Below are 27,186 nucleotides of genomic sequence, written 5' to 3'. Positions count from 1 at the left end.
TCCGGCCTTTGGCCAACCCGGCCTGGTCGGAGACAAAAAGGAGTGGGAACCCAACAAAATGCATGACTACTATGCGGTTTTAATATACATAAGATTTTATTTAGTAAAAAATATAATATATGAAGGAATTAGTACAAAATTGCTGCGAATATCTTTTGAGGCTAACACTGTGCAAACACAGTCAATTATAAAGGATTCTCTTATATGTTTATAAAGTGGAGGCTTGTAGCTTCCCTGCAGGGGTCCTTGAGGGGGTTCCAGGGGGTCCCCAGCTAAATGACTTATAGTGAAGAACAGGGGTCCTTGAGGGGGTTCCAGGGGGTCCCCAGCTAAATGACTTATATTGAGGAACAGGGGTCCTTGAGGGGGTTCCAGGGGGTCCCCAGCTAAATGACTTATATTGAGGAACAGGGGTCCTTGAGGGGGTTCCAGGGGGCCCCCAGCTAAATGACTTATATTGAGGAACAGGGGTCCTCGAGGGGGTTCCAGGGGGTCCCCAGCTAAATGACTTATAGTGAGGAACAGGGGTCCTTGAGGGGGTTCCAGGGGGTCCCCAGCTAAATTACTTATAGTGAGGAACAGGGGTCCTTGAGGGGGTTCCAGGGGGTCCCCAGCTAAATGACTTATAGTGAGGAACAGGGGTCCTCGAGGGGGTTCCAGGGGGTCCCCAGCTAAATGACTTATAGTGAGGAACAGGGGTCCTTGAAGGGGTTCCAGGGGGTCCCCAGCTAAATGACTTATAGTGAGGAACAGGGGTCCTTGAGGGGGTTCCAGGGGGTCCCCAGCTAAATGACTTATATTGAGGAACAGGGGTCCTCGAGGGGGTTCCAGGGGGTCCCCAGCTAAATGACTTATATTGAGGAACAGGGGTCCTCGAGGGGGTTCCAGGGGGTCCCCAGCTAAATGACTTAGTGAGGAACAGGGGTCCTTGAAGGGGTTCCAGGGGGTCCCCAGCTAAATGACTTATAGTGAAGAACAGGGGTCTTTGAGGGGGTTCCAGGGGGTTCCAGGGGGTCCCCAGCTAAATGACTTATAGTGAGGAACCATGTTGAGTTGTTGACGCCAATCTTGGAACCCATTGGCAAAACAAGGGAAAAACAGAGCACATTCTGTCTCAAGACTAGTTTATACTAACAAGTCTATAACAGCGCTCAGAGTTAAACTAACGCTTAGGATCTTACAGTGTATATTTGGGTCCCAGACAATAATAATTGTATCAATCCGTGACGTGGCTCTTAAGGCATGTCAAACTGGGATTCCTTGAAATGAAAAAGGTTAAGAATCACTTCCCCCAGAGAGCAGCATTGGACTGCTCACTGGAAGTTGAATTGATGTTGGTGTTGGCTATAAGCCGCTATACATATAGAATTATAAAAACATCTATCCACAAATGACGATTTTACACTGCAAATGTACACAGTGAACATTTTCTCATGAGCGGTTTGTGATAATAATGACTCTGAGAGGGCTGTGTTTTCAAATATGAAAACTATGTCCTGGCATAACAAAGTGAACGAGATACCATCAACGTCAAACTCAGACCACAGCAACACCTTTCTGCTTTTGTATCGTAAGCAGCGGCTCAATGACTGTTATATCGCTAGTGTGATTTGCAAAATGCTGCTTGTTGAAAAAAGCCACTCTTGGATTGAATACATTCATGCTTATTCCACCCTATAACGTCATCCTAATCCCCATTGGTTTCTTGGCTTGTGTATTCAGTTGTTTATTTTGCCATCCTTGCTCATTTACTTTTCCCATCCATCCATAACTCATTCACTATACATTCTGACTAATGTACTCTCCACGGTGTTCTGAGGCGGAAAGAGTTGATCTTCAAGACCACAATGCACTGCTCAGAGTCCACGCTGAACACACATTATGTAAAAAACTAAAGACGTACAGTGAAAAGATTGACAGTTGGGGACAAAATCATGGAAGTCCAATGATGGTTCAGTTCAGGTCAGGGGTCAGGTTCAGGGGTCATGGTTCAGTTCAGGTCAGGGGGCGTGAGTGTGGTGGGGGTCGCTGGAGCACTTGGAATGAGGGTCTACGAGAGAGACAGACAGACAGACGCACAAAAGAAAAGAGTAGAGGAGAGAAGCCATGATGTTATTGTTTATTTGTAGGAGGCTCCAAAATATACATTTTGTTTGTTGATCTTATTTATTGTTTATTTTTTCCCACGCTTTGGTTTTGATGTTCCACTTCCCACTTCATTGATGAGCTCTTGCTGTGTGTCTGCTAATCACTTTACTTATGTCAGCTGTGTGTCTGGGCAGTGGCATTCAGTGAGAATGGGGGTGAGCTCTAGGTTCAATATTTTCTGTTGACGTACGTTTAATCGTTTATACCTATGTTTTCATTTATCAACATTTCTTTCATTTTTGGACCTTGTTTATTTGTCAATAAATCACCTTAACTACAATAAGAACTTTTCTGGATTTGATTGAAAGAAACGCGTCATACAGTTCCTGCCGACAGCTCAGCCTCATAGCACTACTTCTATTTTGTTTGATTTGAAGAAGTAGTCGCTACAACATTAATAATATTATTATTATTATCACCCTTTTTTGAGATATTTCTTGTGCCTTTATTGATAGATATAAAGTAAGTTGACAGGAAACAGAGGAGAGATGGGGGGGGGAAGACAAACCGCAAAGTTTGTCAGGATCGGTACTCGAACCCACGACACACTGTCATGCTGGGTTACCAGCCAAGGTGCCTGGACCGCTAAGCCGGCCCAGGCCTTATATTACCCCTTTCTTTTCTCCAAATTGAGTCATTATGCTCGGTGAGTCGGTGGACACCAGTTTTGGCCCTCGTTGCCACCGAAGCCCATTATAAATAAAAGAAAGACAATGAAATTCTATTGTGCATGTCATGTGCATGTCATCATCACCTGCACACCAGATTAGAGGAATTTTCAAAATATGGAATAAAAAAAAGAAAAAAAGGCGTCCAAATGCGCCATTGGCACTCTAGGACATCAGGGGGAGGCGTCCAAAGGCGTCATGTGGCACTGAGACAGGTTTAATGCCTTCCCACTACTTGCCACTGCTGTTGTACCCTACTGGCTTAAGCCCATCACACACCGGGTGCAAAACTATAACAGTGGCATATCGGAGCGTCAGGCGAGGCGTGAACGCGCGTCGGACGCCACCGGTGTGCGATAGGTTCATTGAAAATAACGGAGGCGGCTGTTTTGTCGCGCGGCGTTCGCAGACGGTGTGTGTAGCTGCCAGTGAGGAGCCCCCACCGAGAGGACCCATCTGCAATTTACTAAAATGTATATAACGCTAAAATCTATACAAAGCCCCTCAGCCTAAATGATAACTGGCCCAGCTGCCTCTTTGAGTCTTAATGCTGAGCTGTGTGGTTCGCTGTGTTTGGTCTTAATGCTGAGATGTGTGGTTTGAGTCTTTGAGTCTTAATGCAGCATCAGCTGAGCTGTGTGGTTTGCTGTGTTTGTTCTACGTCGGGTTCATGTGGACCGTGAAAGCCATAGCAGCCCCAGCTTTACTTTACTTTAGTTGTTTATTTTAGATGGGACAATGTATATTAATGGATGTTACATAAATGCCATGTAAATACACTGGATTTAGCAAAAAATGCTCATTTTCATCCACAGTCCCCACATGAAAACAGTTCCTTACATTAGGAAACAAAGCATTACAAACATAGGCCCTAGAACATAGTTCTAGGGGCTCCATCTTGCGCCACCCTTATCCCTTATCCCTAAACTAATTTGCCATTTTTTATTAATTTAAAAAACCTTTTAAAATAGTTCAACTAGCCGATCTACATCGAGACATTGTGAGCTTGTAGATCAGCTTTTTGAACTTTTTAAAAATATGCAAAAAATGCAAATTAGTTTAGGGATAAGGGATAAGGGGTGACGCAAGATATAGCCCCTATTGTCTTCATTTTTGGATTCTTCATTCCCGGGTGAAGTAATGCGACACAAACAAGGACTCAAGGCTGATCTTGGCATGTGTAATTGGCATAAATTGGTGGGAAAGGCGTCTAAGTTGTTAGTATTTTAATAGTGCAGCTGTTACAAATAAGGCAAAAGACCAAAAAACATAATTTGGCTAGTATACGTGTAAGATGACTGCTATACACGCTGAGTCAGACTGCGTGCCATGTTGCCATGACAGAAACATCGTTTCACAACACAGCAGTTGTGTTCCATCTGCACAAGCAATATCAGCCCCGGGAAAAAATAAACAAAGGAAACAATGTTTCTTTTTTTTTATGATTATGAGCTCAAGATTAGCATTGCCTGTTTGTTTGATGATATTGGAACTAGTCACGGCAAAGGCTCCAGCTTTGGGGGGGAAAAAAACATTTTAGGCGTCGGCTCCCTTGTGTCAATGTGAACATATGCATTCAGTTATTGCAGTGGTTCCCAAAACCTTTTCCGGATCGGGGGGGGATACGTTAGTCTGACATACCAACAGTCCGACATACGTGGCCGGTTAAGACACACCCGTAGCTCCAACATGAGTTGCCAGTTAAGACACGTGGCCGGTTAAGACTCAACTGTGGCTCTGACATGTGTTGCCAGTTAAGACACATAGGCTACGTGGCCGGTTAACCCATTCTGACCTGAGATCAGATTCATACGAGGTTTCCACTGGACACACACTGGTCTGATTAACCCATTCTGACCTGAGATCAGATTCATACGAGGTTTCCACTGGACACACACTGGTCTGATTAACCCATTCTAACCTGAGATCAGATTCATACGAGGTTTCCACTGGACACACACTGGTCTGATTAAGACTCACCCATGGCTCTGACATGTGTTGCCAGAGCGCTCGTGGTTTCAGAGAAAACAAGCGAGAGAAGATGGTCATTTAAACAGAGCTCTATGGGATGCCTGTGCATGTTCCGTGCAGGCGGGGGTGAGCAAGGCGTTGCCTAGCAACCGGGCTACCAGGGCTAAAAGAGGATTTTCAGCTAAATCGTTTCATATTGATATAAAGCGATACAAAGACACCATATCAAGCCTTCGGCAGACCACGGGTTTAGTTACAAAAGACGCAATCTCAAGTCTTCGGCATGATGCAGCCAATGTGTGTTTCTGTAAAATCTAGCTGAGGAGCTGTTCAGGGCGTGCTAACAGCAACACATGTACGACAGCTGTGTTGGAAATTAACCGCACATGTATCTTAACTTAAAAAAGGCCTCTGAAAGTGACACATTGTCATGTTCCTATCTGTGTGAAATATTGATATGAATGATGAAACTGAAGGACTTTGCCATTCCAATTTGCTTCAAATGAAGCACGGTAGCTCCGTCTCACAGTAGTTGACCTTATTACCGGGGTAGATTAGGATCCTAGAATGTCCACCTCAATTAGAAGTACCGTTACTCCTCTTAAATATTACTTCATGGCCCCTACAGGCCCCTTTAGTGGTCAATGCAAGTGTGCGGTGCAGGGGGCAGTGTTTTCTTACATCATAGTCGGCAAAGCTGCGTCTCTCTCGGTGGAGGAGGTAGCAGAGGACGGAGGAGATGGTCGTCTGCACCAACGTGAAGAGCAGCAGAGAGGACTTCACTCCTCTGGTCAGCCTCTGGAGAGAACAAGAGAGACACACGGCCTGGTGTCACTTACAGATATACTAACCGGTCACAGAGGTTCAGTATTTAATCATATTCATGAAAGAGTGACAGTGTTAATTCATAAATAATGCTCGTGACTTTTCAGACGTGTTTGGTGTGTGCGTGAGCGTCTGTATACTTGCCACGCTGTGGTGTTTGGTGACAGTGTTTGGTGTGTGATGCTGCATGCGTTCACACTGGCAGCTACAAAGATACAGGCTCCCATTCCTTTTCAATGGAAGTCACACTGGCAGCTACAAAGATACAGGCTCCCATTCCTTTTCAATGGAAGTCACACTGGCAGCTACAAAGATACAAGCTACCATTCCTTTTCAATGGAAGTCAGCGACGTGAAGATACATATAAGAAGATACATCTGACCTTTGTAGCATGCTACAAAGCTACAAATATGTAGCCTGGCATGGCCAGACTATAATCTAATCACTAATCTGCCCAGGGCTATTTTTCTTTTTTCATTTTTTTTGCAGATTTGTCTGGTTTCCAGGCTTATTCATATGTTGAGCACTGTGCAGCATAGTCAGTGTTGGGCGTGTGAGTGGGTCTTCTTGCCAGCACCCTGAAGAAGGCAGTATACCTGGTCTGAAACGTTGGTTTCATTCGCTGTGTCCACATTCAATGTTTGGCATTGACAGCTACGAGTGTGCGGCTATACTATGGGTTCTTTTTTTCATTCAGTATCTTTCCCGTTAGCTGAGACCTCACAAGGACCGTTGTGCTGTGCTCCTTTTGATTATGGCGTGTGAGGGAGTCTACTTGCCACAGCATGTTGTTTGGGGACAGTGTGTGTGTGGTGACAGTGTTTTGTGACAGTGTGTGTGGTGACAGTGTTTTGTGACAGTGTGTGTGGTGACAGTGTTTTGTGACAGTGTGTGTGGTGACAGTGTTTGGGGACAGTGTGTGTGGTGACATTGTTTTGTGACAGTGTGTGTGGTGACAGTGTTTTGTGACAGTGTGTGTGGTGACAGTGTTTTGTGACAGTGTGTGTGGTGACAGTGTTTTGTGACAGTGTGTGTGGTGACAGTGTTTTGTGACAGTGTGTGTGGTGACAGTGTTTTGTGACAGTGTGTGTGGTGACAGTGTTTTGTGACAGTGTGTGTGGTGACAGTGTTTTGTGACAGTGTGTGTGGTGACAGTGTTTTGTGACAGTGTGTGTGGTGACAGTGTTTTGTGACAGTGTGTGTGGTGACAGTGTTTTGTGACAGTGTGTGTGGTGACAGTGTTTTGTCAGGCCTCATTCATACATAAAGAACATATATTCTGTGCTCTGCCTGTGTTTAATGGCCGCCTCAATGCTCTTCCAATGGGAGTCACATGGTTTGACCAAACATTTGTGTTTGATGGCTGTGTTCTGTCCCCCTCCCCTCCATCAAACACAAATGTTTGGTCAAACCATGTGACTCCCATTGGAAAAGCATTGAGGCGGCCATCAATCACAGGCAGAGCACAGAACACATGTTCTTTATGTGTGAATGAGGCCTCACAGTGTGTGTGTGTGTGTGTGTGTGGTCACAGTGTTTGGCGTGTGAGCGCGTGTCTACTCGCCACAGCGTGGTGCTTCTCGTCACAGTCGCCGTGCTCCGTCTTGACGCACGGCGACTCAGCGTTTTTCCCCAGGTCCACCGAGTAGATGATCAGCGCCAGGACCGCCAGGCCCACGGACACCACGCTGACCGCCAGACACGTCCCCAACTGTTTTAAGCACAAGGACATTTCTACATGTCAAACAAACCACGTGTCGGAATGACAGTAATAGCAGTTGTTCTCTTCTCAGAGTGGGGTCCAGGGGGGGTGTTCAAACTCACAGTTTTCATGCTGCAGTATTTGTCCAATACGATAGCAACCACTCCCGCTGCAATGAACTGTAAGACAAACATATAGAGCAGAGCATTGGTAGCTGATCAACTCCACAGTCCCACTGTCTCTGGGTCCATTCCACCTGGACCACACAGCATGAACATGCACCAGACTGGTGCATGTCTTTCATCCTCTCTAACTTCAGTTTTTTTGTCTCTCTACATTAGTATTGTAATCTTGTGTTTGCGTGCGTGCGTGCGTGCGTGCGTGCGTGCGTGCGTGCGTGCGTGCGTTGCAGGGCTCACCCACCGACAGGCCGCTCCACCACGGTACTCCCAGGGTGACCACCTCCGTGAACTCGGTGCAGTGCAGAGGAATGGAGTAGAGGATGACCATCACCCCCAGCATCACCTGGGCCACCTAAAGATCACAAACTCATTCAATGCATGCATGTACACAGAGTAAGTACTTTTCTTTTATTGCAAGGAATATTTCGGTGCCAGGTGTGCTCCATATTAACAACTACCAAGAGTCATCTACACAGTATGAGTACACCACTGGTGAACACACACACGCGCGCATGTGTGTGTGTGTGTGTGTGTGTGTGTGTAAAATGGTAATAGCACCTTATACATATAGATTGTGCATCAATTCACCCATTCACACACACATTCATACACCGATGGCGGCGGAAACCATGCAAGGTACCAACCAGCACATCAGGAACAATTTGGGGTTCAGTGTCTTGCTCAAGGACACTTCGACACTAACCTGTGGGGGAGCCCGGGTTCGAGCTGGCAACCTTGCGGTTTCCATCCAGCCACTCTACCCCTGAGCCACCGCCGCCCCTGTGTGTGTGTGTGTGTGTGTGTGTGTGTGTGTGTGTGTGTGTATGTGTGTGTGTGCGCGCGTGCCGTGCGTGCAGGTACAATGATGATTGTCAATTTGTCATGATTGTTTAAATGATATGATTTGAACCGTGGTATTATTTATGTATGATATTAGGAGTAGTAATGAAAACATCCTCCAAAGGCCTAGTCTCACCAACACACACACACACACGCACACACAGTACACACGCACGGCTCACCCCCAGGGCTTTGGGGTCTCCCTTCCGGACGCTGGCCCTCAGGGCTTCCTGGCGGTCAATGAGCTTGCAAGCGTTCTCGTCCTCGATGACTCTCACCGACAGGTCCCTGGAGACTGACACCATGGTGGCCTCCTCGCTGCAAATACGACCCAGCAGGGCGTTCTCCTCGCTCCAAATACCCCCAGCAGGGTCTCCTCAGTGGCCTCCTCGCTCCAAATACCCCCAGCAGGGCGTTCTCCTCGCTCCAAATACCCCCAGCAGGGCGTTCTCCTCGCTCCAAATACCCCCAGCAGGGCGTTCTCCTCGCTCCAAATACCCCCAGCAGGGCGTTCTCCTCGCTCCAAATACCCCCAGCAGGGCGTTCTCCTCGCTCCAAATACCCCCAGCAGGGCGTTCTCCTCGCTCCAAATACCCCCAGCAGGGCGTTCTCCTCGCTCCAAATACCCCCAGCAGGCCCTTCTCAGCGTCTTGGAGGAAACACACACATAATAGTACTGTCAACACTGGTTAATGAGGTTTCCAGCCGACAGTGGCGATATATTGTTTCGTTACAGTGGTTCTTAGACCTTTTCATGTCAAGTTCAAGGTTCAAAGTCGTACTTCATTGTTAGCCTACATCTTGTGTAAGTAAGTAAGTAGCCTTGCCGAGCCATGAGGCCCACTGCTGTTTCTGTAGCATCAGACAGCTTGATGTATACACCCCCTGGACATGATGCTAGTACCGTATGTCGCAGGGACTTACCCCCAATCCAACCCTGAGTGCCAAGCAGGGAGGCACTGGGAGTCTTCTGGGATTGAACCCCAGAATCCCAGTCTCACGGCGGACACTCTAACCACAAGGCCACTGAGCTGGTCTACAGCTTGTGTACAGGTACATAAAAATTAAAAAGTAAAACTTATTTTGGTTTGGCTTCCTTCAGACAATGCAGCAGCATAGATCATGGCAACAGTAGAATATTTATATATATATATATATATATATATATATATATATATATATATATATATATATAATTATTTTTTAATCACTGTACATCATGTTACATCACATTCCGTGCTCAGCCAATATCACTTCATCACAAATGTCATTCCGGCCAATCTCAAGTAACCCATGGGGGTATCGTATCCGGACCCCACTTTGAGAACAACTGTTTTATACATTTGTGTGCAGTTGTAGTAGGCATGGTTGGTATAGCTATTGTAGCTCTCCCCCCAACATTGACGACACAGGCGGTTCTTTATGAACGGGCATTTATTGGGCATTCTTCTCATCCCAGTTGTTCCATGCCGTGAGAACTGTAAGTTCACACAAAATAATAAACACATAAGCAATCAAACAAACTGCATCGCAGTACATAATATTGACCAAACAAACACAAGGAAATGCGCAAAACGCAGGTGAACGTGTCCATCAAACAACAACGCAAAATACTAATCTAAACATAATAATACCTCGTTGGCCGCTTGTCGTGGAAGAGGTCCTTGAAGCTTGTGTTTCATAGTCTTTCGAATGTTCTTTGACCGTCTGTTTTGGCTCCAGACGTTAAAGTTTGTAACACACTGAACTGTGTGCTCAGTGTGCTGCTTCCTAGTAGACCAGAGTCTGAATGAGTGAGACACGGTTTGTAGCACCTGTGTGCAATGCCATGCAATCATGCATCAATCAGTCCATCATTGTCCAGTGTTGCTACTGACAGAACTTGGTTCTGCCTCAGAAAGTTATCATCACATGTTTTACATTTTTAACCTCATATGAAATCAATTATGAACCACATATTTATTGTACACATCATGAAATTACTATGAATTATGCTTTATGAGCTTATGACCATGAACTTTTATATTTTAGCCATTTTTAAAGTTAACATTTTAATAACAGCACTTACACTCCCACCAAATCACTCATTCTTTAACATGTGGGATTTTCTTGTAACAAAACCAAAAGAACAAATTAAAATGTATGCATTTCAGTGAGTGTGACTTGTGTGGTTTGCCTAGTACTAAGTGTAGTGTCACTGACCAGCGACCTCCTTAGCACCATCTCCATCAGGGTATTCATTTTCCATCTGGGCCAGAATTCACTGGCTAGGAAGTGTACTCTCCTCCACCTCTTGTTCAGCTGGATGTCTTCTTTGTGGAGCTGTCCAGTTGGTGGTAGGATTGTGGGATGTTTCACGTCGTGTTGAAAGGTTGATCGGGATAGCCGTCCTCCCACCTTGAGGCTATTTCTCTTGTCCAGGGTTCCTTCCGTCTGGAGCTTGATTTTCTGAGTTTCTTCAGTGAAAGCTTCTTGCATCTGTCTAGACGTTTCATTCATTCTGGACTTAGGTCCCGTGAACTCTTTGGTAAGTCTCTTCAGCCTTGCGACAGGCCTTAATGCCTTGGACCAGTTAGAGGACTTTGTGAAGTGGTTCCTCGCTGAACTCAATTCTTCTGTCTTGACTTTGTTGACTGGAACCTTGCAAAGGTCAGTGGTTGTCCCTAGTTCTCCCACCGTTTTCTCTCCGTGTGGAAGATTCTGTTGCACAGGACAGTCAGGTCCCTTCAGCTGGTTAGACTCCTTTGACTGAACTGTTCGTTGTTTATCGTCTGTGGGTTTAACTTGATCCTTGCACACTCTGTGCACTTCTGTCTTGAACTCAACCGATGGCTGTACAGCAGGTATCACAGTCATGATGCTGTGACTGATGCTCACTGCATCGCTGCAGTCATCCATTGAATGTGAGCCACCGATGATGCTCCATCCGAGATCAGTCCGCTGTGCATACGGATGATCTTCTTCGCTTCTTCTTACTTGTACGTTTGTCAACTTCTGACATGGTACGACTGTTGACCTCTTAGTTATTGTATCGCTCTGTATGTCTAAGAGCGCATAGACAAGAACTTCTTGATCTTGGGGCAAGGGCGTTGGAGCTGCTTGAGGTTGACTTTGGGGACTAGGGGTTTGACTTGTGACTTGGTGAAATTGGGGAATGAAAGGGGAACTTGTGACCTGGGGAGCTTGTATTGTAACTGTTTTGGATTGGGGAATAAATGGGGGACTTGAAATGTTTAGTGCTTGTCTTGTCACTGTCTGTATGGCAGGGGTGTTTGAGCCATGAAGGGAATTTTCTTTGGCTGCATCATAGACCCTTACTTGAGCCTGTGCAGTGTTCAACTTCTTCACTTCTTCTAGGCGTTCGGTCTTTCGTTGCCTTTCCTTTATCGCTTGTTGTCTGGCCAGTGTCTCAGCCTCCATCGCTTGTTGTCTGGCTAGCATCTCGGCTTCCATCGCTTGTCTGGCTAGCATCTCGGCTTCAAATTGTGCCTTTCTTTGCCTTTCTTCAGCCTGTAGCCTGATAAGTTCTCTTGCTTCCCTCTCTTGTTCGTGACGTTCTTTCAACGCTGACAGAGCTTCTTGGGCTGCAGCGACTTCTGCTGCAGCCTCATTTCTTTTGATCGTGTATCTGCTAGAGTGGGTAGAACCACGTCTTGAATGCCGAGACTGTGGCCTTGATAAAGAACCTGTTGAGTCTTCTGTAGAATGTCCATGAAGTTGCCTTGTTGTCTTCCGAACAATGGTTTTTGTAAGCGATACACAGTTATCAACCTTACGCCGCTCTTCTGTATCAGTAGTTTTCAGGAGACGTAACTCATCATAGGTGTATTGTACATCTGTACAGTAGCGTTTAATGTTCTTAATCAGTTGTTTCAATTCGTCTTCCGAGGCACTTCCATAGCTCTCGTCCAACATTTCTCTGCTGAGTCTTGCATGGCATTTCCATTTTGCATAAGTACTATTGTACCGACGTTGCACACTCAGCAGCTTCTCTTCTTGAAGTTCTCTTCCCTTCAGGGTCAGAGTTCGTTTTCTTTCACCTTTGCGTATTTCCACTTCTTCGGATTCAGTGGCTGTAGCTTCGGATAGAGTAGATACATTGGCTTCTTCAGTATCTGTGACTTGGGGTTGTGGAAGTTGGTTGGCATCTTCTTGGCCGGTTGTGGTGCTTGGGTCAGACATTTTGAATGAATGCGTGTGTGTTATGGAACGTTTGTGAATAATAAGCTTGAATTGTGTCTAGTGTGTGTAACTATATGTACAAACCTACTTCAAGTTGACTTCAAAAAACAAGAAATAACCTTAATGCAGAGGAAATCTGCTAGAAACACTTTAAATCACTTATTCTTTAAATACCAAAGATATCTTTTCGACAGTGGAGTTACCCTTTAACCTTGGTTTATCCTTTTCACGAAAAATAAAAACAAAAAACAAAACACCGTAGTTCTCCTTTAACCTTCTTAGTTTAGCTGAAAACCAAAATGAGTTACAAAACACCGTAGTTCTCCTTTAACCTTCTTAGTTTAGCTAAGAACCAAAATGAGTTACAAAACACCGTAGTTCTCCTTTAACCTTCTTAGTTTAGCTAAGAACCAAAATGAGTTGTACTTTAAACCGTTTACTTAAACACAAAATGAGCTTGTTTTTAAACGTCTTAAACCTTTGTGAAACAAAAATGAATTATTTAAACTCTTTGTCATGAAATATAAAATGACTTGGTGACTTTGGTAAACAAAATTGCAATCTTAATGCAAACACTTTTTATAAACCCTTAAACTCTGTTCACTTGCTTATGTGAGTTACTTTAAATTCTTCTTGAACCATCCAGCAGTGTAACAACTTCAATACCAGCACATTAGAAAGATCCCAAACGTGTAGGCTAAGCTCCATAAGCAAGGTTGATAGATCTGAGTCCTTGTTGCAATCTCCAAGTTTAACCGCTTCCCGCACCACCTTGTTGTGGTAGGGAACTTCTTGGCTGTCACTCGAAACGTTGCGCTTTCAACACAGTCTATCGCCGTTGCTTTGCAGTGGCTATGCCGACACCTACTTTGTGGGCTTTGCGTATCTGAAGGCTGGATCCTCATTGCGTTGTCACCCGCGGAGGTTGTCGTCTCTCGTCTCTCCTACCCGTGTTGAGCAGTCGAGTTCTCACTGTAGCTCTCCCCCCAACATTGACGACACAGGCGGTTCTTTATGAACGGGCATTTATTGGGCATTCTTCTCATCCCAGTTGTTCCATGCCGTGAGAACTGTAAGTTCACACAAAATAATAAACACATAAGCAATCAAACAAACTGCATCGCAGTACATAATATTGACCAAACAAACACAAGGAAATGCGCAAAACGCAGGTGAACGTGTCCATCAAACAACAACGCAAAATACTAATCTAAACATAATAATACCTCGTTGGCCGCTTGTCGTGGAAGAGGTCCTTGAAGCTTGTGTTTCATAGTCTTTCGAATGTTCTTTGACCGTCTGTTTTGGCTCCAGACGTTAAAGTTTGTAACACACTGAACTGTGTGCTCAGTGTGCTGCTTCCTAGTAGACCAGAGTCTGAATGAGTGAGACACGGTTTGTAGCACCTGTGTGCAATGCCATGCAATCATGCATCAATCAGTCCATCATTGTCCAGTGTTGCTACTGACAGAACTTGGTTCTGCCTCAGAAAGTTATCATCACATGTTTTACATTTTTAACCTCATATGAAATCAATTATGAACCACATATTTATTGTACACATCATGAAATTACTATGAATTATGCTTTATGAGCTTATGACCATGAACTTTTATATTTTAGCCATTTTTAAAGTTAACATTTTAATAACAGCACTTACAGCTATATTGCATGGTCTTTCCTTTACTTATCTCTGTGTGTGTGTGTGTGTGTGTGTGTGTGTGTGTGTGTGTGTGTGTGTGTGTGTGTGTGTGTGTGTGTGTGTGTGTGTGTGTGTGTGTGTGTGTGTGTGTGTGTTTTCATAGATTATTAATTATTTGCCTGCATGCTGCTTAGCTTACTGCATGTGCATCAGTTGTATCCATTCTTATAATGGGATCTAGAAATAAATAAATGCTATATGCAAAACGATAGCCTAAAAGAATGTCCCTATAGGACACATTACACTTTTTGACAGAGATTATACAGCTATAGGGTTCTAATAGTTTAGCCATCGCGAACAGTTTTCACGATGGCGAAACTTTTGAATTAGTTCACAGTGAACTCATTCAAAAGTCGCATGCACAAACAAACCAAGTTAAGCGACTTAACATGCACGTACGGTAGGCTATCAACGCCTGCTGCCCCTCTAGCACATAACGTCGTGCAGGATGCAAAGCGATTAGCGAAAATAAAATACCTAAAAAGCTCAAATGTTGTGAGCTTATAGATGCTATTTTCGCTTTTATTAAAAAAATTCCCCAGCAAAAAAATAGGGACTCCGGGTTGTTAATAAGATCTAAGCTGAAGCCTACCTCTTTTTCCTCCTATGCCCAGCAGCCCAGTCCAACATGGGCCACTCCTTGAGATTTGGTTAAATTTCACAACCCAACCTCCAGTCGGATCCCTGTCCTGTGAGTGCGTTGTAAAAAAAAATGACCCTACTTTGTTTGCGTTTGTCTTGCGTCCCGTGCGCGCGCGCGCGAGTCAGAAAACAAGGAGCGCTGATCTAAAGTAAAGGTGCGCTCGTTGTGCCATCATGCGCTTTGTGGAGCGCGTTGGATCAACGGCACAGTGCGGTCGGCGTCGCGCCAGGGGGTGAAAACCAAACCCACCCGTTGGACGGTCCTCCCTCCCTCCGAGTCCTCAGTCCCTTTGCTTTTTACGGGATATTACAGCAAAGTTGATCTCACGCACGGAGGAGTAGGCTACTTGATCACTTTGAAGGATATTGGAGACACCCTGTTGTTTGCACCAAAAGATTTCTGCATCATTTAAAACATTTTTCCTTCTCCATGTAAGTACCGCAGATTTGTTTCAAGATGGTATCGCCTAATCATAGTATTTTTCGATGTACATGTAGATTATTCGAAACGGTTATAAATGCAAATTCTTTATTCATTTGTTGAAATACTGGCAGCACCTAGCCATGGACCAGAGCTAGGCAGCACTCATGACATAAGGCTATTGGTTATCTTGAGGTAGGCCTATAGAGAAAGAGCTAGAAAGGGGGGTAGAGCTTCTTCGCTATCACCTTTGGATGGATTGCGGATGGCGTGTAAACTATTCAATCTTAAACCTGCAATCTGTAACTTTTAGGCAATCTATATTATAGCCTATAGGCTAGGTTTAGTAGCCTATAGGCTATAGCCTGCCCTATACTCGATATTCGAACTCTGGTCTTCCGTGTGAGGAGGGAGCATGAAAGTTTTCATCCCCGTTATATTGTGCTTAAGCTTAATACTAGTAATACAGGCTGGTTATACCGTGGCTAGTGGCTAGCCTAGGCTATAGTTAATTGTCAACCATAGGTAATTGTTGGAGTCCATGTCCAATTAACCACTCCTGCACTCTGCAGTCAGATGTGATAGTGATAAGTTACTGTCTGATAGGTCCACTCCAGTGGGCACCTAAACCTTGTGTCTCACTTTAAATTGTGTTGTTGTTGTTTCCAAAATGTAAAAAAAGATAAGGAATAATGAAGGCTTTGGAAAAGTGTTGGAAAGAATAATGCAAACTTAAAGTATAGGCTATATAATGCATGATTAAGTAATGGCTATAGGTTTTTTCAGACCTTCAACTTCTTATCCCCAAAAATGACTGACTATCAGGTTTTGTATAGCAATTTGTAGCATGCCATTTTAGGCCTTAAATGTAATGATAATAAAAGAATCACACCCGTGTGAAGTGAGGGGCGCTCTTATCATCACACGTCAGACGTCATCATGCATAGCATCATCTCATTCTGGACCATTTGCGTCCTCACTTTTGTCTTCCTATCATCGTACATCATCACATTCCGGCCAATCACTCGTTTTGGCGTCCTCACTTTCTATCCCCAGCTGAATTGTCGATAGTTAGTATACTATAGGAACCAAATGGACCCTTACGGGTCTGTAAGAGTGTAAAGATTTGTCCACTATAGCAGTCAAAACCGCTCTCAAAGGGCACCGACGGACAGCTGCAATTCTAAACTGCCCCCCGTAAAATCTGAATCCCCCCCCCCCTTTTCCCCTCACTGTATATGTTTCTTTTCCCTTTTACCTCCTTTATGATGAATTCCTGGCTATATAGAAGTGTCTATTTGTACGTCTCTAAATGTTTTTGATGAATTGAACAAGGTGGACCCTCTTGTAAACAAGTGTAATGTCTTTGTATTGAGTTGTGCTTGAAATGTACTGTTAATACATATTTCAATCAATCAATCAAAATAGTAGCTACTAGGCCTAGTAGGCTACAGGTCATTCCATATTCAAGTACTGAAGAATGGCGACCCCTGCTGGAGCTGTCACCCTGGCCTTGCACTCCTACCAACAGTGATTTCTGTCTGTTTTGTGTTTTTCTGTCTGTCCAGTGGTTTTTAGCTTCTATGCACTTTATGCTGTTGTAACACTTCAATTTCCCCTCGGGATTAATAAAGTATATCTCATCTCATCTCATCTCATCAGTGATTCTCAACATGTGGGGCAGGGGCGACTGGTATTGCATTGCAAGTGCATGGGACCCCATTATAATTGACCTATAGTCCCTCCCCAAACTGCGATGGTCCAATCACAGCTATAACTATAAGCGTAACATGGGTTAGACAAACCCAAACAAATAGTTTTCCTATATGATAAAACATTGTTTTAAAAAATAAATGTCACGCACATATTCTTCCAGTGCATATGGCAGGCCTATACAATGTTAGTTCCATACTCTTAAAAAATGCATGCTGGCCACCAATCTGACAACTTAACTGTTGTCTTGTTAAGTGGTCAGAAGGTTGTTATAGGACCTCGTGTATGTACAGTATTTCTCAAAAGCAAACACTTTCGAGATTTTCAAGTGGGCCCTGATCCAGAAACCAAACCACTGACCACTATGGTCAAATAACACAATTCTCCCTATTGAAGCTGTTGTTTGTCTGAGAGCCTGACAAAACATTTCACAACTCATTTTGGAGTTCGGACTGACACACTAAAACCCTCTAGTGAACCTATACTTAGTTTCTCTCTAGTTCTCCCACTAAGGCTACACAAACTGTCTTTGACAAATATAGCCAACAGCCAACAGGCTAATCACGAGTCATGACTCACTTTCCAACGTGCTTTGCAGCAAAATTCGATTTTAGTTTTGAGTAGTTTTCATTTAGTTAAATTTTAGTCACCTGGAATGATTTAGTGTTAGTTTTAGTCGACTAAATATCATAAGATTTTAGTCTAAATCTACAGTTTATTTAGTTGATTAAAATGTGTTTTGGCGGGTCTTGATGCCGTCGTAATGACTGATTTTACATTTGCTGGAAAAGCCAATCTACAAGCTCACAATGCTATTTTCAGCATGCAACCGATATTGTAAAATGACTTATACTGGATCTCTTGTCCACTAGTCCCAACATCTTTTTTTAAAGTTTATCCTGTATGACTAATAAACCTCCCTGCATGATTTACAATATCCAGGGAATAAAAGCTTCTAGTATCCACTTCCTCACATGCACATCATTTATCGATTTCACCGTCCAGCGGTTGGTCCTGCTCCTCCTCCTCCTTTGGCCCTGTCTCTCTTCCTCCGCACATCTGTTTCCCATCCAGCTGCATTCCATTGTTTCCTCGGGGGGATTCGGACATGTGTTTTTCATGAAGTACAGTAATGCTCTCTCTTCCCCTCTCTCTCTCTCTCTCTCTCTCTCTCTCTCTCTCTCTCTCTCTCTCTCTCTCTCTCTCTCTCTCTCTCATGCATGCGCACCCCCCCCTCTGTTTCACAATCTCTGTTTCTCTCTTAATCTTAGGCCTTTCCTTGATTCATCTTAAACTTTATATGCCTTGCGTTTGTGTCGATCGCACACCGACAACAGCATATTACACTGTAGAATCTAGTTCACACACACGCACACATACACACACACGCGCGCGCGCGGCCGCGCACACACGGACTCACGCACACGCACGCACTCACGCTTGCACGCGCACACACACACACACACGCACGTAGACGCACCACTTAGTTTCATGTGGCTTCCTGCTGTCCCACCGTTGCTCTGTTAAGTTTTGTGTAGTGTGTTGTGTAGTGTGGTGTTGTGTATGTTGTGTAGTGTGGTGTTGTGTATGTTGTGTAGTGTGCTGTGTAGTGTGGTGTTGTGTATTGTGCTGTGTAGTGTGGTGTTGTGTATGTTGTGTAGTGTGCTGTGTAGTGTGGTGTTGTGTATGTTGTGTAGTGTGCTGTGTAGTGTGGTGTTGTGTATGTTGTGTAGTGTGCTGTGTAGTGTGGTGTTGTGTATGTTGTGTAGTGTGCTGTGTAGTGTGGTGTTGTGTATGTTGTGTAGTGTGGTGTTGTGTATGTTGTGTAGTGTGCTGTGTAGTGTGGTGTTGTGTATGTTGTGTAGTGTGCTGTGTAGTGTGGTGTTGTGTATGTTGTGTAGTGTGGTGTTGTGTATGTTGTGTAGTGTGCTGTGTAGTGTGGTGTTGTGTATGTTGTGTAGTGTGCTGTGTAGTGTGGTGTTGTGTATGTTGTGTTTTGTGTAGTGTGCTGTGTAGTGTGGTGTTGTGTATGTTGTGTGTTGTGTAGTGTGCTGCGTAGTGTGGTGTTGTGTATGTTGTGTTTTGTGTAGTGTGCTGTGTAGTGTGGTGTTGTGTATGTTGTGTGGTTTGGTTTGGCAGGCTGCTTGGCTGTTGTTCTTACTGTCTCTCTCTTCTCATCCGTCTGTCTCTGTTCATGTGTCTGTTTCAATGCTGCTGCCCTGCAGTTGCATCATCATCATCGTGCACATGATCATCTATAGCCTTTTAACATCACCGCTGCTTTTTAAACCTTCACTTCGCATGCATGGGAACACTCTGGTGCACTAGTATATTGCATGACATTACAGAACGCTGTTACAGTATAACATTAGGCTATACTGTTTTGGACCAACTGCATTGGTTACCAGTAAAAAAAAATATATATATTTAAAATGTTTACTCTTTGTTATAGCTCTTGTCCTAACTCGTGTCACATTTGCCATTGACAATGAAAGGAGAATATTTATAGACTACATCTTTCAGTAGTCCCTAACACACCTCAAAACCAAAGGTGACCGTCCGGGGTCCTTCACCGTAGCTGCATCTCAACTTTGGAATATTCTCCCTTCCCACATGTCCGCCCTGAGATTGGGAGGTCAGGGTTCGATCCCCGGCCGGGTCATACCAAAGAATGGAACCCAGTGACCTACCTGCTTGGCACCCACGCATCAAGGGTTGAATTGGAGCCTGGGCCGGCCGAGCGGTCCAGGCAGCTAGGCTGGTAATCCAGCCTGACAGCGTGTCGCAGGTCAGGTCAGAGTCCCGGGCCTGATGACCTTTGCTGCGTAGTTCCTGTGACATAATAGTTAGCCTGCGGATTTCAGCCTGATTCACGTGTTCCGCGGATCTGAAAATGTCACTGCGAAGTGACATTCCGCGGAACACAGCAAATCAGGCTGGAACCCAGGCTAACATATAGTACTAGTGTCATATCTAGGGGCTGTACTTGTACAGTACATCATGTCCATCCAGGGCTTGTATTTACACAAAAATGCGAGCCCCACCATCGATAATTGTAAATCCAATCTAAAGACCCACCTTTTTTTTCCTCTTGCCTTTAACACAGTTTGAGGTCATTGTTTGTTATTGTTTTATGTGCTTTTCTGTTCATGATTATAGGCTTTATTATTGTTTTGTGGACTGCGGCCGATGTGTTGTTCTTGGTCTTCTTTGCAAAGCACTTGTCCATACTACAACATTATGCTATTGTCTATATACTATTAGGCTATACAGTTGTTGAGGGCCCTTGGACCCAACATTGATATCCACTGGACTATACTATACTGTACTGTACTGTACTGTACTGTACTGTACTGTACTGTACTGTACTGTACTGTACTGTACTGTACTGTACTGTACTGTACTGTACTGTACTGTACTGTACTGTACTGTACTGTACTAGTAGTACACTACACTACACAATATATAATACTATAGCCTACTCTACTATATTCATACCATAACACTATAATATTCCATGATGCTTTATGCTACAGTATACAATAATAGTACTATACTATGCTACGTTATAGGCTACTATGGTATTTGATTGTGAGTTAATGTTAAGTTTGTTTTTCCAGGGACATGTCGTCGGCAGGGCCGGAGCCAGAGCCAGTGGTTGGACCCAGATTACATCGTTTCTTCCCCTTGTTTGACCCTGAGGCTGTCGCGGTGAGTTCAATATACAGTACTAGCTGTCATTTCTATACCGTTTCGGACACGGGGCAGCTCGCCGGAATCGGGCCGGCACCCTGGGCGTGTTCCTGTGGGTCTGGAAGTTTCGGGGACCCCCCGGGGACCCCCACACCGAGTTGCACCACTCACTTCACACGGGTGTGATTTGTATTATTATATCTAGGCCTACTATGAGCCAGTCAGTCAGTCAGACAGTCAGCCAGCCAGTCAGTCACCGTATCAAATCTAGGGATTATTATTCTTTCTTGGAAACAGATGTTAGAATCTGAGATGTAAGTGAAACAAATATTTCTAAATGCATTTGTAATTGTAACTGAACCTCTTGCGGTCACTGGATGGATGCTACTGCTGTGCATTCAGATTAACCATCATCACTCCTGTCCTTTAAACTGAAGTGACAGAATGTACATATAGCAGTGGTTTTCAACCTTTTTATACCAAAGTACCACCTTGGAAAATATCTCTCTCCAAGTACCACCTTAAATAATAATGAATAAATTATGTTAAAATACAGGAGTGTAGACCTGCCCCATCCTATTCAGCTATGTACAGTTAATTTATTCCATGATTCTTCTTTTTTTGTTCCATTGCTAAGCCAATAATGCTGCTGCTCTGACTAAACACTAATCGGCACAGGTTGAGAATCACTGCACTATACCTCAGACTGGCTTTGCAATTTGCATGTGTCTCTTTTGTAGTTTTTCTTGCCATTTTATGCTTTATTTAGAATACAGTGTAGAGACAGGCAAGTTGAGCTGTGCTCTGACGCCCATGTTTCTTGAGGCGTAATTCTAAGCTGCGGCCACAAGGTGGAGACCAATGACCAATTATTGATCATTACCTTTTTACATGAATCTGCCTGCGGATTCGTTCACGTTTTTGAGGGGGCGGGGCTAGCCCTTCCTTCCTATATTAAGATATAGTGATTTTCGTCACAAACATTACATTCCCATTGACAATGAATGTAGACGAGCAAATCGGCTATTTTTGTCCGACACAAAATAAAATTGTAAAATTCCCATTGACAATAATGAATGGATGATTTACACGGGTGTGATTATTATGAATTTTATTGAAATGAATACATACGTAAACATATATTTTGTAGTATCTGTAAAACACAAAATATCTCAATTGCTTAAAAGTTCTTTGCCAATACCGATGTTTAGATCAATGTGTGTGACTGTCTGTGTGTGTCTGTGTGTGTGTGTGTGTGTGTGTGTGTGTGTGTGTGTGTGTGTGTGTGTGTGTGTGTGTGTGTGTGTGTGTGTGTGTGTGTGTGTGTGTGTGTGTGTGTGTGTGTGCAGGTGGTGACCATCCTGTTGGGATTGTTTCAGCTCCTGATGACAGCTGCTCTCTACTACCTGGAGACCAGTTTACCCAAACTCTTCCAACTGCCACTAGTTGTAGGACCTCTTGTATGTATTCTATAGCTTTCCTTTCCATTCTGTCTTTCTTTCTTGCATTATAAACCACTTTAGACCTGAGGACGATTCTACAAATGCCTTCCAAATTGTGACCGTTTTCTGAAAAACCCTATGTTTCTATGTCAGTGGTGCTCAAACATTTCATGTCAAGGACCCCCAAAATATATGTAATTGGCCGCTGATCCCCGCATCTGAAAATATGTTGTTCCAGGGACCGCCCCAGAAGCAAAGATATCAGTTAAAAACGTTCGCTCTAAAAGAATATATTCAAAGATTTGCGCCACATTTTCACGATTTCTCAAAAATAGCAGACCTACAAGCTACATGCACTCGGTGCACCCGATCTATGAGCTTGTAGATCTGCTATTTTTCAATAGCTAAAGTTTAACATAATGCTTAAAACACCAAAAGCCCTGAATGGGTTAACCACTTTTTTACTCTGAGTTATATTGAGCTATACGTGCAGATGTCATGCACTAAATTAGCTGATCTATAAGTTCACACTATGACTTAGAGCTATAGTATGTTTTGTATACATAATGTTTTGTAACCTACACATAGGCTATAATAAAACATTAAAGCACAATTGTGCCCAATGGGAAGGATATCATATGCCATGTTCTCTGTCATTGATGAAGTATTCAATCAAAAATAACTCTTTTCTGTTGCAGATTGTGGCGGCAGGAGCATTCACCATGGCCAGTGAAAAGTCCCCCAGCAGACAGCTGGTAGGTCCATGTATAACCAAACCTGCAGCCAGTAGAGCAGGGGTATTCAACTAGATTAGGTCGGGGGCCACAACTGTAGAATGATTGTGTGTAGAGGGCCGCACAAGCGTGCGAGCGAAGCGCGACATTTTTTGGATTCTACAAATGCATTTTGTGTTCAAACACAAAGATGTATGTAGTACTAATACATTTGTGCACAGTATGAGCACAGGGTGAGGGTGATATATGCCATACCTATGAATAGACCTATTTGACAGAACGAGCGTCAACGAGTACTAGCTGAAAATGCACACACACACACACATACACCACACACACACACACACACACACACACACACACACACACACACACACACACACTCTAATTTCTCACCAAAAGACCTTGAATATGATAGAATATAATTTAGGATTACTGTCATTATGATAATCTTGCACTTTATATATCGCACACATCATAACTGTAACTTTCTCTCTTAAAAAAAGGGGGGAAAAAAGGTTTTATTTTTTCTTCTTTTTTTTGAAAAGTTATTCCAAGGGCCACTAGGGGGCGCTCCGTGGGCCGCATTTGGCCACCAGTTGAATAGCCCTGCAGTAGAGGCTTAATGATACACTTGAATGACCTGTATGTATATCAATGTGCAAACAGCAACATATCGCATTGTTTGACTTTACATCCTATCGAATCGTTTTGCAATGCAAATATTCGATTGTATCGGTACTCGTGCGTTGTATTTAGTAATTTTAAGAAGAAAAAAAGAGAGAGGGATTTAACTACTTTTCCATTCCTTATCGATAAATGTCTATAATCTCTGTGTTCATGTCGAGGTGCGAGTTTGACAAATGAATGAATGAATGTTTGACGTTTTGCACGTCTAATTGCTATCAGAAATTAGCCTTTTTCGAACTATGAATAGCATTCCACAATGTTATGTAGGCTAAAAAGGCCATGTATCAATCTGCTGTGTCTGTTATTCCCTCAGCTTCGGGGATGTGCTGTCATTAACATGGCTGGCCTGCTGGGGGCGCTGGTGGCCTTATGTCTCTACTCTTATTCGATCAGTTCCATTGAGCTGCCAGAGAACTGTGAAGGTCGTTCTCAACTCGACATTTCTGACTATCACTATCACACACATTTGGGACATTTCAAATGTCCCATGCAGGTTATGCAGGTCAGTGTTTATGTTCATATTAACCCATTTTGGACTAAGGTCGATTACAAAAAAGGCTTCTGAATTCTAACAGTTTTCTGTGTCATTGGTGCTCAACCTTTTTCATGTCAAGGACCTCCAGAATTTTCTGTATTTGGCCACTGACCCCCATCTCAAAATATGTTGCAAAGATTTAGTTAAAAATGTTCGCTCTGAAAGAATACGTATATAAGATTTGCACTACATTTTCACGATTTTTCAAAAATAGCAGACCTACAAGCTCGTAGCGCCTATGAGCTTGTAGATCTGCTATTTTTAAATAGCTAAAGCATAACATAATGCTTAAAACACCAAAAAGGGTTCCCGCCCAAAATGGGTTGAGTATTCTAAACCAGTGCTTTTCAACCTTTTTCATATCAAGGCCTATTATTTATTCAGCATTTGAGCCACGGACCACCATTTGATGAGATTTAGCCTCTCAGACCCAAAAAAGGATCAAATTTAAGATTTGTATTTTATTTTATCTCATAGTTTGTGCGGAATAATTACTGTTAAGGACTTGGTATACCATGTTGTGTACACTGTCACACACCACAAATCTACAACTCACAACGTGTTGCAGCCTAATGCATTACGAGCTTGTAGATTAGCAGTTTTTGGTGTGTGACACCACTCACACCAGTGTGCAATTAAGTATAAATGACTGTGTCATGCCTTCTTATATAGGCCTACTAAATATAAAGTATTACATCACTGGTTCCCAAACTTTTTAGCTTGAGACCCAAAAGAGAAAGACTCAAGCTAGTGAAAATATCATGAAGGTGTGAGCTTAACGCCAGGGCTCCACTGGGCGCGTTGCGTCACGCGTGCGTGCGTCAAAAAACGAACCGGTTCAATTTTATGGTGACGGAGACGCGACGCACCGCGGGCAGTGGAGCCACCCTCCATTGATTAAAAGGGCACATTCCCGACGTTGACGGAGACGCGACGCAGACGCGCCCAGTGGAGCCCTGGCGTTAGTTAGAACAGATATTTTCACTACTTCTTAATCACTTCTTTTCAATAACGTATGGAATTATAGATTTTTGTTTTTTAAATTCAGGACTCCTTAGAATACTCATTGAATTTGTATTACATTCATTTTTGTAATGTTTATCTTCGAAACAAAATGTAGGAAACTAAAAATAAATAAAGGGGCATATACTCGCGACGCGTTCGAAATTAAAATAATTGTGAACCACTGTTCTATACTAATTACTAATTTTCATCATTGTGAATACATGTCATTCCTTCTGTCCTGCAGACCATGGTCTGGTGTGTAGCAGTGCTACTGCTGTTCTATGACGTACTGGCTGCTGTCCTGCACTCCCTCGTTTCTGTCTCCGCTCTCAAAGCACTCAGACAAAACTGATAATGGAACACACACACACAACAACAACTCTGGAGAGGGAAGTCTGGAGCACTCTCCCAAACTTTTCCATGTCAAGGACTCCCAAATTGACACTCATTAGCCCACGGACCCCCATTTGAAAATATATGCCAGGGACCCCCATAAGAGAAGATTTTTACGGCTCTAGCAGTGATTTTCAGCCATTTTTCATTTCAAGGACCCCCAGTTTGACCTGAATTAGGCTACCGTTCCCCATTTCTATCTCTGGGACACCACTGTATATTGCAAAATCAAATAATTTAACTCTGAGAGTGTACAAATGTACAGGGAAATTGGTATACCCATAGTATGTACACTCTCAGAGTTTCAGACCCATAAGGGTCCATTTGGTTCCTAACTATCATTTAGCTGAGGACCCTCTGTAACTCCCTCAAGGACTCTGGTGGAGCTGTTGCCCCCACGACCCGACTACGGATAAGCGGTTGAAGATGGATGGATGGGTGGACACACAACAACAGACCCAAATGAACACACCTCCCTGCGGTGATCGTTGTGGTTCATTTTAACCACATGAACCCTGGCGTGTCCCTATTTTGGGCAATCATATTTTATTTTGGTTCAAAAATAGCAAAAGAAATAGCAGATCTACAAACTCACAATTGGCTATTTAAACTATTTGTGGTACAACAAAGGCTTAACCAAATAAACCCTAGCATCCTGGTTCTAGTTATCATACTATGCAAATATCTTTGGGGAAAATAACATTGAGAAAAAACAGCAGATCTAGAAGCCCACAATGTGCCATGTGGGCTTGTAGGATATAGCGTTGGGCTTGTATACTAACTATAGGGGGATAAGGAAGCGCCCTGGATATTCTTTCTCAATTCTATCTCAAGTAAGTCAGATGTCTATATTTCCAGTATGGCCCTCTACTGGGGAATAATGGTTTGTGTATTTAAATGAATTGCATCACTCAAAATGACTTTGCTGAGCTGTTGATGCTACAATACATGTCCAAAAAATAAATATCTGGATCTGTCTTGAGAGATTACGTCAATATGACAGCTATTCAGTGACTGTAAATGTTAGCTTTTAAAATTGTATTGCTTGGCTATATGAACAATCAAATTAGGTCATATTTAACTTGTAGTGGAATTGGAATACGAGTTGGAGAGCCTTTAGTCTTCAGCATCCTATGACTACGAGTAAACAATGTAGGCCGAATTTGCATATAACAAAATAATGACACATTGATATATTATGTATTATTGTATATTCATGATGTGTGTTGTCATATTTTGTATGTATAAAATAATGATATATATTAAGCAAATAAATGCTTGTCAGGTTGTTGCTATAACTGTGATCTTTTAATGCATCTTTCTATGCACCTTTCTACCCGACAAGAATAATATGACATAGGGCCAAACCAAACAAACGGCGTACTGCTGCCACCGCCCCATAATAAATCTAATTATTTATGAGCCTCAAGATGTTTTGGTCTTCTAGTTTCTAAGTAGGGTCTAAATTCCATTTCAGACAACTTTCTCCATTGTCACCAATATTTTACGAGTGAAAGAAAAATAATTCCCTGCCCTAAAATGATAATATTTCCCAGTGACACAAGTGTTCCAGGCAGGCTGGCAGGCAGCAGTTAGATGGAATATTGCTGTCACGTAGGGGTTTCCCTTGGAATCAGCTGAGCGCAGGACTGTACCACTACCATAGCAAATAGGGGGCATAAACTGCTTTATTACCAT

The 27,186-nt window shown here is 43.3% G+C and overlaps 2 protein-coding genes across 4 annotated transcripts; one reads left to right on the top strand and one right to left on the bottom strand.

Moving 5' to 3' along the window:
- Nucleotides 1-93: 93 nt before the first annotated feature.
- On the bottom strand, nt 94-14,952 carry tmem176 (transmembrane protein 176). Its single transcript, XM_083766096.1, has 7 exons — nt 14,813-14,952; nt 8,519-8,985; nt 7,738-7,848; nt 7,437-7,493; nt 7,177-7,323; nt 5,469-5,585; nt 94-2,050 (listed from the first exon to the last, which is right to left on the bottom strand). Exons 2-7 carry the CDS (start codon nt 8,639-8,641, stop codon nt 1,991-1,993), a joined length of 615 nt encoding a protein of 204 aa, XP_083622222.1. The 5' UTR covers nt 8,642-8,985; nt 14,813-14,952; the 3' UTR covers nt 94-1,990.
- Nucleotides 14,953-15,154: 202 nt separating this feature from the next.
- Nucleotides 15,155-26,780, top strand: LOC310859514 (uncharacterized protein). Of its 3 annotated transcripts, XR_014569312.1 has the most exons (7): nt 15,155-15,294; nt 20,617-20,707; nt 22,039-22,149; nt 22,830-22,886; nt 23,869-24,057; nt 25,340-25,517; nt 25,580-26,780. XR_014569312.1 is itself a non-coding variant. In XM_083766097.1 (6 exons), coding segments are annotated over exons 1-6 (558 nt in total). In that variant the 5' UTR covers nt 15,155-15,292; the 3' UTR covers nt 25,448-26,780. The 3 variants fall into 3 exon arrangements, 2 of the variants coding, with proteins under 2 accessions (XP_083622223.1, XP_083622224.1); XM_083766097.1 differs by having other exon boundaries at nt 25,340-26,780; XM_083766098.1 differs by having other exon boundaries at nt 15,228-15,298; nt 25,340-26,780.
- Nucleotides 26,781-27,186: the final 406 nt, after the last annotated feature.

The sequence above is a fragment of the Protomyctophum parallelum genome (genome assembly GCF_964188405.1).
Source record: "Protomyctophum parallelum genome assembly, chromosome: 5".
In the NCBI taxonomy this organism is placed as follows: domain Eukaryota; kingdom Metazoa; phylum Chordata; class Actinopteri; order Myctophiformes; family Myctophidae; genus Protomyctophum; species Protomyctophum parallelum.
Note: the sequence above shows the minus strand (reverse complement) of the source record. Positions and strands in the feature narration are given on the sequence as shown.